This window comes from Pseudophryne corroboree, chromosome 7 (assembly GCF_028390025.1).
Source record: "Pseudophryne corroboree isolate aPseCor3 chromosome 7, aPseCor3.hap2, whole genome shotgun sequence".
Taxonomy (NCBI): domain Eukaryota; kingdom Metazoa; phylum Chordata; class Amphibia; order Anura; family Myobatrachidae; genus Pseudophryne; species Pseudophryne corroboree.
This window is the reverse complement of record NC_086450.1, coordinates 180485725-180502040: the sequence shown is the minus strand read 5'-3', so window position 1 is coordinate 180502040 and position 16316 is coordinate 180485725. Positions and strand designations below refer to the sequence as shown.

The 16316-nt window shown below is 47.2% G+C and overlaps 1 protein-coding gene across 3 annotated transcripts in view; it reads left to right on the top strand.

The window, feature by feature from the left end:
• DNPEP (aspartyl aminopeptidase) overlaps window positions 1–14790 on the top strand; it is a 74246-nt gene extending 59456 nt beyond the window's left edge. For all 3 annotated transcript variants that reach the window (XM_063933847.1, XM_063933849.1, XM_063933848.1), the window contains exons 12-15: window positions 11204–11243; window positions 11344–11445; window positions 11679–11846; window positions 14615–14790. In XM_063933847.1, coding sequence (XP_063789917.1) covers window positions 11204–11243; window positions 11344–11445; window positions 11679–11846; window positions 14615–14665 — 361 coding nt within the window. In that variant the 3' untranslated portion in view covers window positions 14666–14790. The remainder of the gene's footprint in view (window positions 1–11203; window positions 11244–11343; window positions 11446–11678; window positions 11847–14614) is intronic.
• Window positions 14791–16316: the final 1526 nt, after the last annotated feature.

Below are 16316 nucleotides of genomic sequence, written 5' to 3'. Positions count from 1 at the left end.
AGCCGCATGGCAATGCGGCAGGTAGCTCGAATCCTCAATTGCCCAGAACACCATTAGGTGATGTCGACGGGGTTCATTCCGGTAGTGGACATCTGTTAGACAGATGATCTCACCCGTCGGGATTTATATCCTAAAAACTGGGCATTAAATCCAGAGGTGTTTCATATGTGAATCCACAGGTGGAGTTACTCTCAGGTATACATGATGGCATCTCGCCACAATTACAAACGCTCAGTATGTGTACAGAACGACAGTCAACAAGGGCAGTGGCGGTGGAGGGTATCACATTCGTGTGGTCATTCAGCCTCGTGTATCTGGCTCCACAATTTTCAGCTGCTCTCTCCGTTGCTAACACGGATCATAAGACAGTTACGTCACAGTCATACTAGTGATATCTCATGGGTTTCGAAGAGCTTGCGTCTCGAATCTCCAAAGAATACTTGCACACGATCTTGGCCCGCTCATAATACGTCCAACCTGTTACAACAGGGACCGTTCTTTTACCCCTAGTTACCTAGGTACCGCGGCTGCGGTTGACGGGGTGGGGGTTCAGACCACCCTCTTAAGAGAAGAAATAGGGCGTTACAGTATCGGTTATACCCACCATGTTACGAGCTAGGAAGCCGCTTACAGCAGCTCATTATTACAAAATTTTGGTGTGCCTATAGGTGGTGAAGCTCGGAAGTTCCGACATCATCTTTCAAGTTACCCGTATTCTGTTGTTTTACAGACGGGCTGGGATGGAGAACTGCGTTTATTTGCACTGAGGGTACAGGTATCTGTGGGGTCAAGTTATTTTCAAATACCTTTGACTCTATTGCGTCGGTACATACCTTTCTACAAGGTGTCATCAAAGTGCACCCTCCATTTATCCCATCTACAGCGCCAGGCGACAAGTGGGCATTAAGTTTTTCACTTGGAAAACATTTTTCTTCTAGCCTTGGCTTCGCCAAGGGTTTTGTTTTCATATTTGGGTGCCTTGTATTCCAAGACACCGTATTTGAGTTTTCTCATGACAAAGCAGAAATTCGGACCAATTCCGATTTCTTATTCTTCACATCAATACACCAATAGGGGTTCCTGTGTTGACAGCACATTCTAGAATTCTAAATGTGGTACACGCATTACGCGTCTATATGTACCGAACGTCTACAGTACGTAATACGGATACGTTGCTTGTTCTCTATAATGCTGCCAACTGGGGTTAGCCAGTTTTCTCAGCAGACATTATCCAGTTGGATAACAATGACTACAAGTCAGGCTTACTTTAAGGCTAAGTTACAGTCGCCTACGTAAGTAATAGCACATCCCACAGGTTCTGTGGGAATGTCAAGACCAGCTGGTCGTGGAGCGTCTACGACGTGGCTACATAGCATTCAGTGCACACGTTTGTGCGCGTTTACACGTTATAAGACAGTTGCGGCATCAGCATCTAGCTTTGGCTGCCTACTGTTACAAGTGTCAAACAGCTCTCCCGCCCACGAGGGAAGCTTTGGTACGTCCCAAGAGTACTCCAGTGACCCCTAGTGGATGAAAAAGAAAATAGGATTTTGGTACTTACCAGGTAAATCCTTTTCTTTGAATCCATAGGGGGCACTGGACGCCCACCCAGAGCAGTTTTACCTGGGTTGTTTTAAGCTCAGAGGAGCTTAGGGTAACACGGTTTACCTGGTTTGTATTAAGCTCAGAGGAGCTTATGGTAACACATTTTCACCGATTGGTTCAAACTATAAAGGTCTATCGGTTATGCTGTCAACTGTTTAGTTGACATTAACGTTATGGGTCAACTTTGTTGTTGTCCGTTATGTTATAGAAATTCTCCATTGTCAACCTCTCTATAGTAGTTCGCTCAGTAAAAACACTGGGTTCGTACACTGAGGTACTCTGGGATATGGAGGGGTGGAGAGTTCTAAATTTAAATATTCAGTGCCTTTGTTCTGCTACGCCGTCCATATCCCAAGAGTACTCCAGTGCCCCCTATGGATTCAAAGAAAAGGATTTACCTGGTAAGTACCAAAATCCTATTTTTGAATCTGAAATCCCTAAACCTGTACATAAAAAGATTCAAATTCAAAATGGAATCACTCAGAGCGATAATAGCCAACATGGAGGAGGGGGAGTTTATGGTGTCTCTGGACATAAAGGATGCGTACCTGCATGTCCCCATATATGCCCCCCATCAGGAATACCTGAGATTAGCTGTACAGGATTGTCATTACCAATTTCAGACGTTGCCGTTTGGACTTTCCACGGCCCCGAGGATTTTCACCAAGATAATGGCGGAAATTATGGTGGTCCTGCGCAAGCATGGAGTCACAATTATCCCATACTTGGACGATCTCCTGATAAAAGCGAGATCACGGGAGAAATTGCTGAGCAGTGTGGCGCTCTCTCTGAGAGTGCTCCAGCAACATGGTTGGATTTTAAATCTACCGAAGTCACAGTTGATTCCGACAACTCGACTACCGTTCCTAGGTATGATACTGGATACGGAACAAATGAAGGTCTTCCTCCCAATAGAGAAAGCCCAGGACATCCAGAACATGGTCAGAGACCTGCTAAAACCGAAAAGGGTGTCAGTTCACTAATGCACTCGAGTTCTGGGAAAAATGGTGGCGGCCTACGAGGCCATTCCCTTCGGAAGGTTCCATGCAAGGACTTTTCAATGGGACCTTCTGGACAAGTGGTCCGGGTCCCATCTGCACTTACATCGGAAAATAACTCTGTCCCCAGGGGCCAGAGTATCTCTCCTGTGGTGGTTGCAAAGTGCTCACCTGCTGGAGGGTCGCCGGTTCGGAATTCAGGACTGGATCCTGGTAACCACGGACGCGAGCCTCCGAGGATGGGGAGCAGTCACCCAAGGAAGAAATTTTCAGGGACTATGGTCAGACCAGGAGTCCTGTCTACACATCAATGTGTTGGAACTCAGGGCCATTTACAACGGCCTTCGACAAGCGGAGAGTCTTCTTCGAAACCTACCGGTTCTGATTCAATCAGACAATGTCACAGCAGTGGCTCATGTGAACCGCCAAGGCGGGACAAGAAGCAGAGTCGCGATGGCGGAAGCCACCAGGATTCTTCGGTGGGCGGAAAATCATGTAAGCGCTCTGTCGGCTGTCTTCATTCCGGGAGTGGACAACTGGGAAGCAGACTTCCTCAGCAGACACGATCTCCATCCAGGAGAGTGGGGACTTCATCAAGAAGTCTTTGCAGACATAACACGTCTTTGGGGAACTCCTCAAATAGACATGATGACGTCACGCCTCAACAAAAAGCTTCGAAAATATTGTGCCAGGTCTCGGGACCCTCAGGCAATGGCAGTAGACGCTCTGATAACACCGTGGGTGTTCAAATCGGTCTACGTGTTTCCTCCTCTTCCTCTCATCACAAAGGTGTTGAGGATCATAAGACAAAGAAGAGTACAGACGATACTCGTTGTCCCAGACTGGCCTCGAAGGGCCTGGTACTCAGATCTACAAGAGATGCTCACAGGAGATCCCTGGCCTCTTCCTCTGAGGGAAGACCTGTTGCAACAGGGGCCCTGTGTATTTCAGGACTTACAGCGGTTACGTTTGACGGCATGGCGGTTGAACGCCGAATCCTAGCTAAAAAGGGGATTCCGGAAGAGGTCATCCCTATGTTAATAAAGGCTAGGAAGGAGGTGACGGTTAAGCATTATCACCGTATCTGGCGAAAGTATGTGTCTTGGTGTGAGACCAAGAATGCACCTACGGAAGATTTTCATCTGGGTCGTTTTCTCCACTTCCTACAGACAGGAGTGGATATGGGCCTGTAATTAGGCTCTGTTAAGGTTCAGATTTCGGCCTTCTCGATTTTCTTTCAGAAGGAATTGGCTTCTCTTCCAGAAGTCCAGACGTTTGTAAAGGGAGTGCTACACATCCAGCCTCCTTTTGTGCCTCCAGTGGCACCGTGGGACCTCAACGTGGTGTTGCAGTTCCTAAAATCACACTGGTTTGAACCCCTTAACAAGGTTGAGTTGAAATTTCTTACTTGGAAGGTGGTCATGTTGTTGGCCTTGGCATCAGCAAGGCGAGTATCAGAATTGGCGGCTTTGTCACACAAAAGCCCCTACTTGATTTTTCATGTGGATCGAGCTGAATTGAGGACACGTCCGCAATTTTTGCCTAAGGTGGTTTCTTCATTCCATGTGAATCAACCTATTGTAGTGCCTGTGGCTACAAGTGACCTGGAGGATTCCAGATCCCTGGACGTAGTCAGGGCCTTAAATATTTATGTAGCCAGGACAGCTAGAATTAGGAAAACAGAGGCTCTGTTTGTCCTGTATGCGGCCAATGAGATTGGCGCACCTGCTTCGAAGCAAACTATTGCTCGCTGGATCTGTAACACGATTCAGCAGGCTCACTCTACGGCTGGATTGCCGGTACCAAATTCGGTTAAGGCCCATTCCACTAGGAAGGTGGGCTCTTCTTGGGCGGCTGCCCGAGGCGTCTCGGCATTACAACTTTGCCGAGCGGCGACTTGGTCGGGGTCAAACACTTTTGCTAAATTCTACAAGTTTGATACCCTGGCTGATGAGGACCTAGCGTTTGCTCAGTCGGTGCTGCAGAGTCATACGCACTCTCCCGCCGATTGGATGCTTTGGTATAAACCCCATCGTCCTTACGGAGTCCCCAGCATCCTCTAGGACGTTAGAGAAAATAAGATTTTAAACCTACCGGTAAATCTATTTCTCCTAGTCCGTAGAGGATGCTGGGCGCCCGTCCCAGTGCGGAAACTCTGCAAGACTTGTATATAGTTGTTGCTTACATAAGGGTTATGTTACAGTTGAAATCGGTCTTGGACCGTTACTGTTGTTGTTCATACGGTTAACTGGTTATGTATGATCCAGGTTACATGGTATGATTGGTGTGGGCTGGTATGAATCTTGCCCTTGGATTTCTAAATCCTGCCTTGTATTGTCCATCTCCTCTGGGCACAGTTCTCTAACTGAGGTCTGGAGGAGGGGCATAGAGGGAGGAGCCAGTGCACACCCATAGTCAAAGTTCTTTTTAGGTGCCCTATCTCCTGCGGAGCCCGTCTATACCCCATGGTCCTTACGGAGTCCCCAACATCCTCTCCGGACTAGGAGAAATAGATTTACCGGTAGGTTTAAAATCTTATTTTTTGTTTGGATTTTTTCTCTACTTTTTCTACTTTTTCACAGGGAGCACTGCTGGCAACAGGCTCCCTGCATCGAGGGACTGAGGAGAGAGGAGCAGACCTTCTTGTCTAAGATAGGCTCTGCTTCCTCGGCTACTGGACACCATTAGCTCCAGAGGGGGTGAACGCAGGTTCTTACTGGGCGTCCACCCCCGGAGCCGCGCCGCCGTTCTCCTCACAGAGCTAGAAGAACAGAAGACAGAAGTCGTCAGGCGGCAGAAGCCTTCAGCTTCACGGAGGTAACGCACAGCACTGCAGCTGTGCGTCATTGCTCCCATACACCTCACACACTCCGGTCACTGTAAGGGTGCAGGGCGCAGGGGGGGGCGCCCTGGGCAGCAATATAAACACCTCTTATGGCAAAAGACAATATACATGTACAGGTGGCACTGTACATGTATATAAAAGAGCCCCCGCCATATTTTTGTAAGTTTGAGCGGGACAGAAGCCCGCTGCCGAGGGGGCGGGGCTTCTCCCTCAGCACTCACCAGCGCCATTTTCTCTCCACAGCACCGCTGAGAGGAAGCTCCCCGGACTCTCCCCTGCTTACACACGGTGAAGGGGTGTTTAAAAGAGAGGGGGGGGGGGGCACATAATTGGCGGATAACATATTATACAGCGCTGCTGGGGAAAAACATTTTGAGTTGGTCTCCAGGATCATTGCGCTGGGGTGTGTGCTGGCATACTCTCTCTCTGTCTCTCCAAAGGGCCTTGACAGGGATACTGTCTTCAGAAAGGGGTTCCCTGTGTGTGTGTGTGTGTGTGTGTGTGTGTGTGTGTGTGTGTGTGTAGTGTGTCGGTACGCGTGTGTCGACATGTTTGACGAAGAAGGCTCGCTTAATGTGGAGGGGGAGTGCTTGAATGTCATGTCGCCGTCGGCAACGCCGACACCAGAATGGGTGGATATGCTGAATGTCTTGAATGCAAATGTTAATCTATTGCATAAAAGGTTAGACAAGGCAGAAGCTAGGGATCAATCAGGTAGCCAGTCCATGCCTGTCCCTGGGGCGCCAGGTCCTTCGGGGTCTCAGAAGCGCACCATATCCCACGATGACACAGATACCGACACAGATACTGACTCTAGTGTCGACTATGAAGATGCAAAATTACAGCCGAAGGTGGCAAAAGGTATTCGGTACATGATTATTGCCATTAAAGAGGTTTTGCATATTACTGAGGAACCCCCGGTCCCTGACACGAGGGTACACATGTACTGTATAAGGGGAAAAAGCCTGAAGTCACCTTTCCATCCTCATTTGAACTAAGTGAATTGTGCGAAAAGGCTTGGGAATCTCCAGATAGGAGACCACAAGTTCCCAAAAGGATTCTTATGGCGTATCCTTTTCCACAAACTGATAGGATACGCTGGGAATCTTCGCCTAAAGTAGACAAGGCGCTGACACGCTTGTCCAAAAAGGTGGCACTGCCTTCTCAGGATACGGCTTCCCTCAAGGAACCTGCTGACCGCAGGCAGGAAATTACCTGGAAGCACATTTACACTCATTCAGGTACTATTGCTAGACCGGCTTTGGCGTCGGCCTGGGTTTGTAGTGCGGTTGTGGCATGGGCAGATTCCTTATCTACGGAGATTGACACCTTAGATAGGGATGCTATTCAAATGACCATAGAGCATATCAGAGATGCTGCCTTGTATATGAGAGATGCTCAGAGAGACATTTGTTTATTAAGCTCCAGAATAAATGCTATGTCTATTTCTGCTAGGCGGCTCTTGTGGACCCGACAGTGGACGGGAGATGCCGATTCAAAGCGGCATATGGAGTCCTTGCCTTACAAAGGGGAGGAGTTGTTTGGAGACGGCCTCTCGGACCTTGTCTCTACGGCTACGGCTGGTAAGTCGAATTTCTTACCTTATGTCCCCCCGCAGCATACAAAAAAGGCACCTCATTATCAAATGCAGTCCTTTCGTTCCTATAAAAACAAAAAGGTACGGGGATCGTCCTTTGTTGCCAGAGGGAAAGGTAGGGGAAAGAAGCTGCACACAGCTAGTTCCCAAGAGCAAAAGTCCTCCCCTGCCTCTGCAAAGTCCACCGCATGACGCTGGGGCTTCCCGGGGGGAGGCAGATCTAGTGGGGGCTCGTCTTCGGTTTTTCAGCCACGTCTGGGTTCACTCGCAGGTGGAGCCCTGGGCATTAGAGATTGTTTCTCAGGGATACAGGCTGGAATTCGAAGACTTGCCTCCTCGCCGGTTTTTCAAATCGGCTCTGCCGGCTTCCCCGTCAGAGAGGGAGCTAGTGTTGGCGGCAATCCAAAAATTGTATGTTCAACAGGTGATTGTCACAGTTCCTCATCTCCAGCAAGGAGAGGGATATTACTCGACCCTGTTTGTGGTTCCGAAACCGGACGGTTCGGTCAGACCCATTTTAAACCTAAAATCTCTGAACCTGTACTTGAAGAGGTTCAAATTCAAGATGGAATCACTCAGGGCGGTCATCGCCAGCCTGGAGGGGGGGGGATTGGATGGTGTCCCTGGACATAAAGGATGCATACCTTCATGTTCCGATATTCCCCCCTCATCAGGCGTTCCTGAGATTTGCAGTGCAGGACTGTCACTACCAGTTTCAGACGTTGCCGTTTGGGCTTTCCACAGCCCCGAGGATTTTCACCAAGGTAATGGCGGAAATTATGGTGCTCCTGCGCAGGCAGGGGGTCACAATTATCCCATACTTGGACGATCTCCTCATAAAGGCGAGATCTCGGGAGAAGTTGCTGGACAGCGTGTCTCTGTCCATGAAGATGTTGCAGATACACGGCTGGATTCTCAATATACCGAAGTCTCAGCTAGTCCCTACAACGCGTCTGACCTTTTTATGCCTGATTCTAGACACAGACCAGAAAAAGGTTTTTCTTCCGATCGAAAAGGTTCAGGAGCTCATAGCCGTGGTCAGGAACCTATTAAAACCAAAAAAGGTTTCAGTGCATCATTGCACGCGGGTCCTGGGGAAGATGGTGGCTTCATACGAGGCCATCCCTTTCGGCAGGTTCCATGCGAGGACCTTTCAATGGGACCTCTTGGACAAGTGGTCCGGGTCCCATTTACGAATGCATCAAAGGATCACCCTGTCTCCCAGGACCAGGGTATCTCTCCTGTGGTGGTTGAACAGTGCTCACCTGCTAGAGGGTCGCAGGTTCGGCATTCAGGACTGGGTCCTGGTGACCACGGACGCAAGCCTCCGAGGCTGGGGAGCAGTAACACTGGGAAGAAATTTCCAAGGTCTCTGGTCAAACCTAGAGACTTGTCTCCACATCAACGTCCTGGAGTTGAGGGCCATATACAACGCCCTGTGTCAAGCGGAGGAATTGCTTCGGAGAAAACCGGTTCTGATTCAATCGGACAACGTCACGGTAGTGGCTCATATAAACCGGCAAGGCGGAACAAGGAGCAGAGTGGCCATGGCAGAAGCGACCAGGATTCTACGCTGGGCGGAAGGCCATGTAAGCGCACTATCAGCAGTGTTCATCCCGGGGGTGGACAACTGGGAAGCGTACTTCCTCAGCAGGCACGACCTGCATCCGGGAGAGTGGGGACTTCATCAAGAAGTCTTCGCACAGATCACGGATCGATGGGGACTGCCTCAAATCGACATGATGGCATCCCGTCTCAACAAAAAGCTAAAGTGGTATTGCGCCAGGTCAAGGGACCCTCAGGCGGTAGCGGTAGACGCTCTGGTGACGCCTTTGGTGTTCAAATCGGTCTATGTGTTTCCTCCTCTTCCTCTCATACCCAAAGTGTTGAGAATAATAAGAATGAGCAGGGTCAGAACAATCCTCATTGTTCCAGATTGGCCACGGAGGACTTGGTATCCGGAGCTGCAAGAGTTGCTCACAGAAGATCCGTGGCCTCTTCCTCTAAGGCAGGACCTGCTGCGGCAGGGGCCCTGTCTGTTCCAAGACTTACCGCGGCTGCGTTTGACGGCATGGCAATTGAACGCCGGATCCTAGCGGAAAAAGGAAGTCCTACCCTGATCAAGGCTAGGAAAGACGTGACGTTAAAACATTATCACCGTATATGGCGGAAATGTTTCTTGGTGTGAGGCCAGAGCTGCTCCTACGGAGGAGTTCCATTTGGGCCGTCTGCTTCACTTCCTTCAAACAGGAGTGATTTTGGGCCTAAAATTAGGGTCCATAAAGGTCCAAATTTCGACCTTATCCATTTTCTTTCAAAGAGAATTAGCCTCTCTTCCTGAAGTACAGACTTTTGTGAAGGGGGTGCTGCATATTCAGCCTCCCTTTGTGCCTCCGGTGGCGCCTTGGGATCTTAACGTGGTGTTACGTTTCCTCAAGTCACCTTGGTTTGAACCACTCAAAACTGTGGAGTTGAAATACCTCACGTGGAAAGTGGTCATGTTGTTGGCATTAGCTTCGGCTAGACGTGTTTCAGAATTGGTGGCTTTATCACATAAAAGCCCATACTTGGTTTTTCACGTGGATAGGGCAGAGTTGAGGACTTGTCCTCAATTTCTGCCAAAGGTGGTCTCATCTTTTCATATGAACCAACCTATTGTCGTGCCTGTGGCTACACGGGACTTGGAGGATTCCGAGTCCCTAGATGTGGTCAGGGCTTTGAAGATTTATGTGACCAGAACGGCTAGAATCAGGAAGACTGAAGCTTTGTTTGTTCTGTATGCGGCCAACAAGGTTGGCGCTCCTGCTTCAAAGCAAACTATTGCTCGCTGGATCTGTAACACGATTCAGCAGGCGCATTCTACGGCAGGATTGCCGTTACCGAAATCGGTTAAGGCCCATTCCACTAGGAAAGTCGGCTCTTCTTGGGCGGCTGCCCGAGGGGTCTCGGCATTACAGTTGTGCCGAGCAGCTACTTGGTCGGGGTCTAACACCTTTGCAAAGTTCTATAAGTTTGATACCCTGGCTGAGGAGGACCTCCTGTTTGCTCATCCGCACTCTCATCCACACTCTCCCGCCCGTTTGGGAGCTTTGGTATAATCCCCATGGTCCTTACGGAGTCCCAGCATCCTCAAGGGCGTTAGAGAAAATAAGATTTTACTTACCGGTAAATCTATTTCTCGTAGTCCGTAGAGGATGCTGGGCGCCCGTCCCAAGTGCGGACTTCTTCTGCAAGACTTGTATATAGTTATTGCTTACATAAGGGTTATGTTATAGTTTATCGGTTGAACCGTGGCTATGTTGTTGTTCATACTGTTAACTGGGTAAGTTTATCACAAGTTATACGGTGATATTGGTGTAGCTGGTATGGATCTCGCCCTTAGATTTACAAAAATCCTTCCTCGTACTGTCCATCTCCTCTGGGCACAGTTTCCCTAACTGAGGTCTGGAGGAGGGGCATAGAGGGAGGAGCCAGTGCACACCCAGAGTCCAAAGCTTTCTTAAAGTGCCCTATCTCCTGCGGTGCCCGTCTATTCCCCATGGTCCTTACGGAGTCCCAGCATCCTCTACGGACTACGAGAAATAGATTTACCGGTAAGTAAAATCTTATTTTTCTTGCGATGCCGACCTGGCGGGACCACGCATCGGGATCGAATCAGGATCGCAAGGTGACTTTCACCTTGCGATCTGCACTAACTTTTTTCTTGCGATTTGGACTATATAGTCAAAATCAAAAGAAAATATCTCACTGTGTGTACACACCCTTAGACTGCTGTGAGTGTAGTTGCTGTGACATTACTGGCTCTGCTCCTGTGTATGACTCCATCAGTCCACACAGTGCATTTGTCAGCATTGCATAGTCACTCGGTTTGTTTAAAGCTCCAACTCTGAGCCAGCATTGCAGTACATAACAGGGGAGTGAGAGAGCATTTCATGTATAATATTCAGCATGGTAACACAGTAATATATTATGTAAATTAGTGGCTGTACTGAATTATACAGAACTAGTTTCCCATCCAGCAGAGTGGAAGTTTGCATGATGCACCCTTAAGCTTAGAACTGTAATAAATAGTGAATTATATGTAGGACTTAACAATATGTTATACACCTGACTGATTTCATGTGTATATGGTGTTTAATATTGACATTTGCTTTACAGGGATAAACACGAGGAGAACCACAGGCCTCTATTCCACAAGGTGAGCCTATTGTAGCTGCTTTTATCTCTCCCATTAGTTTTGTGCACCCCACACACTGACTAAGCACCGTGTACCAATAACACTCACTCGCCTTTATCAGGGACCTGTCATCAAAGTAAACAGCAACCAGCGTTATGCCTCCACCGCAGTGACTGAGTCTGTGGTGAGGGAGATAGCCGGACGTGTGGGGGTCCCATTGCAGGTATGTTAGGAACTTTTTTCAGTCTTTGAAAATACTTTCAGATGTTTCTGCAAATATGTCTATAGACACAACTTGTGTACTGTGTTTTACGTTGGTCATTTTCTGGTATCCCTTTGACTATAAAGTGTCACTACTAATTAACACACTGCAAGGTCTGGTTGTTTGCTTGAGTCTAGCTCCAAAATATTTGAATAGCATTCTGCTGCTACTGAATAACATCTCTTTAACACCAGGAATTCATGGTACGTAATGATGTGCCATGTGGCACAACCATTGGGCCAATCCTGTCCAGTAAACTGGGTCTGCGGGTGCTGGACTTGGGTTCTCCACAGCTGGCGATGCACTCTGTGAGAGAGATGTGCTGCACATCCGGTGTCCTGCAGGCATGCAATCTCTTCCAGGTAATGCTCTACTTGTGTGTTGTGTATGTAGGTAACTTAGCCACTAGGGGGCACTCTAGAACCTATGTTTATGACTCATTCTACAGATAATTTTTTTAAGCATTCATACTATAGGAAATAATTCTAAAACACAGGTTTACCAGAGGATGCTGAGCAGATTTAGTGCCAGAAAAAGGATAAAAAGACCAAGATCCAGTTTTCTGAAAGAGTTAAACTCATCTCTCCAAACCCATAGGGGGAAATACAATATTTACACCTCATTCTTAGATTAGAACTGCAATACTGTGTAATGTGTGTAGAATGTGCATTATCCATTCTCTTTTAGTATATGTGGATGGCTGCATAATACCACTTCTGTTCTATATTTATTTTTATTCTGCATGACGTGTATTGTAGGGTTTGTTGAGATATAAAATCTTAGTATAAAAATAGAATTGTACTCCGATCATATCCACTCGCCAGGTCATGTGTCGTGTCCTATGCCTGCGTAGAGTGTTATAAAATTGCAATCTGATCATGTCCAATGGTCAATTCGTGTTTTGGGGTTTCGTGTCCTAGGCTTATATACTGTACATTGTACTGTAATTATCGAGGAAGCTGTGTGTTTTATCTGTACAGTCAACTTGTTTGTGTACATTCATATCATTGTGTATTGAAGCATTATGCCACATATGTGATTCAATTGGGTCATGTGTATGGGCTTCTAATTGTGTGTGTGCTCTCTACTCATTGGCTGCTGCCATAGCAACCTACACTGGCCTTGAAGTCAATGGGTGGTTGCCACGGCAGCAGCAGACATCAGTAGGTTAGTCTAGTGGTTGCTATGGTGAAACCAGGACATCTCTAATGAGCAATAGCATGCATTAGCCTATGAGATGATATAATGGTAACCATGGATACCTGAGCCCACCCCCACTCTTCTATCTCTTGGGTATAAGCTTCTCTGGTGTTTGCCGCTCTCTCTGCTTTTCTCAACATGCAAGTGCAGCTTTCCACTCTCTTTCCAAGCAAACGAGTTCCCAGGGGGACATAAATGTTGAAAATATTCACATTAGTAGTATACGCCGGCAGGGGTGTATATAGGGGTCCGAGCGCCCCTGGCAGAGTAAAGGACTGGTGCCCCCCCCCTCATATTTGAAGTAGGGCCAGATACACTGTGCCAGAGTCTCTAGTGCTCAGTTCGCTAGCAGCGGCGGTGACAGATACAGGAGAGGAGGGGGCCCACACACAGTCAGCGATGGACTCTGGAAAGGTAAGTATAGGAGAAATGGGTGCGGTGTGGGCCCCCGTGGACTCAGGGGCCCGTGCGCACCGCACACACTGCACCCATTATAGATACGCCACTGAGTACTACCCCTTATACACATTATGCCACACAGTAGTGCCCATATATATGGGAAGGCGTGCATGCTCCTGGTAAAGTGGGCGTGGCCTCACAATTTTATATTATGATATCAAACTATAAATATATAATCTCACCCCCTACACATGCACACACACAATTAGCAGCCTTACACCCACAGTAGTTCTCCTTATACATAATGTCCCGAGTATAGTGTCAGATGCACATAATGTCCCCTAGTATAGTGCCAGTTACACATAATGACCCAAGTAGTGCAGTGCCAGATACACACAATGCCTCTGAGTATAGTTCCAAATACACATATGCCCCCACAGTGCCAGATACACATACAGTATGCTCCCACAGTACCAGACACTCAAATGCCCCCACAGTGCTGGACACTCAAATGCCCACACAGTGCTGGACACTCAAATGCCCCCACAGTGCCAGATACACGTATGCCCCCACAGTGCCAGACACACATATTTCCCATGTTGATTTTACTATTAAAGGCAGCACTTCTAGGTAGATTCAGTTTTAGAGGCGGCAGCTATCCCCCCACCCCCATGTAGTTCCTCAACAGCATGGATGCCCATTAATGATCAAAGAATGCAGCAACAGCCACTGTAATTGGCGCTGGGGTCCATCACCGCACCACAATACAGATAAGAAACTCTACATACTGTAAACTACACCTCCCAGCAGCCGCTGCTGCATGCTGTGATCATTACTGGGCATCCATGCTGGTGAGGAACTACACAGGGGTGGGGGGATAGCTGCGGCCTCTAAAACTGAATCTACAGTACCTACTGCCCGCGGGTGGCACCTCCAGATAGCGCCCCTCCTCGACTGGCGCCCCTGGCGAGTGCCATCCTGGCCAATAGGAAGATACACCCTTGTACGCCGGGCTAAGGTAGCTTCAGGCAGCAGTGTAACAGTAAGTCCTAGTATGCCTGGATGGGTATGGTGGGACTTGTAGTTTCAGAACAGCTGGAGATCAACAGGTTGTATTCCTATACTGACTCACTTTGCAGTATGCACCTTTCCAATTTCCCAATGTTAAGTGCATCCTACTAGTGGCTATGATGGCTTGTCTGCGGCAGTGTGACTTTCTTCTATACTTATAGCTTCCAAGTGACCTTACCGCAGACTAAAGCAACGCAAGCCGTTCATTGTTGTTCAAGCTCATGAAAATTATATCCTAATAAACAGCAATTATGTTATCGTAACATTCATTATGCGCACATATCTTTGCATGGGTCACTTATCTGCTCAGTGAGTTCTAATATTACTCCATAGAAAGTCAGGATAAACAGTGTGTGATACCATTGTATCCATAAGTTTCGCTTGTGTTCTTCGTTATTATATTTCTGCTCTTACAGATTTTAGTACTCTGCTTCTCAATCAATTGCTTGTTCTTTTGCAGGCGTTCTTTGAACAGTATCCAGCTGTGAACAGCACTCTGCTGGTGGATTAAGCAGTTTGTAATCTACCCTGTTTATTCCCCAACTGCCAAGGTTCCCTGTATTTCATGTGGTGGGTGTGGTGTTTGTGCAGGATACCCCTATCTGTGAAATAAATAAATTTTCTGTATATTCAGAACTTGTCTATGTTTTTATTTTTTTAGTATTTGGAACATTTAGTGTTGTAAGTGTTAGCTTGTAATGCTGCATCCACATGATAGTGGCTTTAACCTAAAAAATATTATATATATGTATGTATAGAGAGAGAGAGAGAGAGAGCAGAGTATAGGCACTCACCACAAAAATCAATCATTTCAGGCTTTTATTTACTCACAAATGCTTCATCGTGCAGAAAAGTCACTGCCAGCGTTTCGGTTCGTTCTGGACCTTTGTCAAGACCATCAAAATAAATTTATGCAGTCATCCTGAAGCCCCAAGTTCCACAGGTTGGTGGTCCAGAATCAAATCACATTATCTCTGCTCACCAAAAGCAGTGCTGGTGGCTGACGGGCATAAAATATGTGGACAAACACAAGTACGACCCTGTCCACCACCACATAAATGAACCTAAGGGTGACAGGTAGGCACAATCTACTTAATGTAATCATTTTTGCAGAAGTTATCAATAAAGAACTTTTTGGCCTAGAGAAGCAGTGAAAAAAAATGCTGATACTCGTCTAGGGCATGGGTCTGCAACCTGGTGCTCTCCAGCTGCTGTGGAACTACACACCCCAGCACGCCCTGCCTCAGTTTTAGCATCCCTTAAAAGCAAAACTGTGGAAGGGCATGCTGGGATGTGTAGTTCCACAGCACCTGGAGAGCCGTAGGTTGCAGACCCATGCTCTAGGGTGCTGTGATACAAGAAAGTTTGGGAACCCCTGTGATAATGGAAGGTGATAACTTTTAGCAGTGGTACAGGCCTATCTGCTATGATATACTGTAAGTAAGCTGCCAACCCAGGTGCCCTATATACTAGAAACTGTACCATTTGTCATGTGGTTGGAGGTAACAATAAGCTTTGTTATCCACATTTTTTTTCCCTTTTTGAGAATAAACCAGGGTTATGCCTCAGATAGTCTGTCTGGACTGAACTACTTACAGTAATAGAATGTCTGACAATCCTTTAGGTATGTAGCCTTGAGTACTTACCCCCCCCCCCCCATATTTAAATATATACTGTTCATATATATATATATATATGTGTGCAGTATTTGATTTGCATGGGAACTTTATGATGTGACTATTCCATTTTGTCTTTACCTATACATTTTTTTTTCCTGTACCTGAGCTTTTTGTATAAATAGACCTATTTCTATGTCTCAGAGTAAAGAGCAGGTCTAGTCTAACTGGAAATTCTTTCATGTGCATTCTCTTTAATGCAGGCATTCAGATATTAGACCACAATCATACAGGTCCAATGCTTGTAAGCAAAACTCTACATTGATTAGGTTTGAGGGTAAAAATGTAAATAATCTCTATCACTTTTAGACCAGTGGTTCCCAGACTCTGTCCTTAAGGACCCTGAACAGTTCATGTTTTTCAGGTCCCCCAGAGGTGCACAGGTGTACTCATTACTCACAGACACTCACAGGTGGAGATAATTATTATACTTGTGATTCTGTGAGGAGACCTGGAAAGCCTGAACTGTTGGGGGTACTTGAGGAC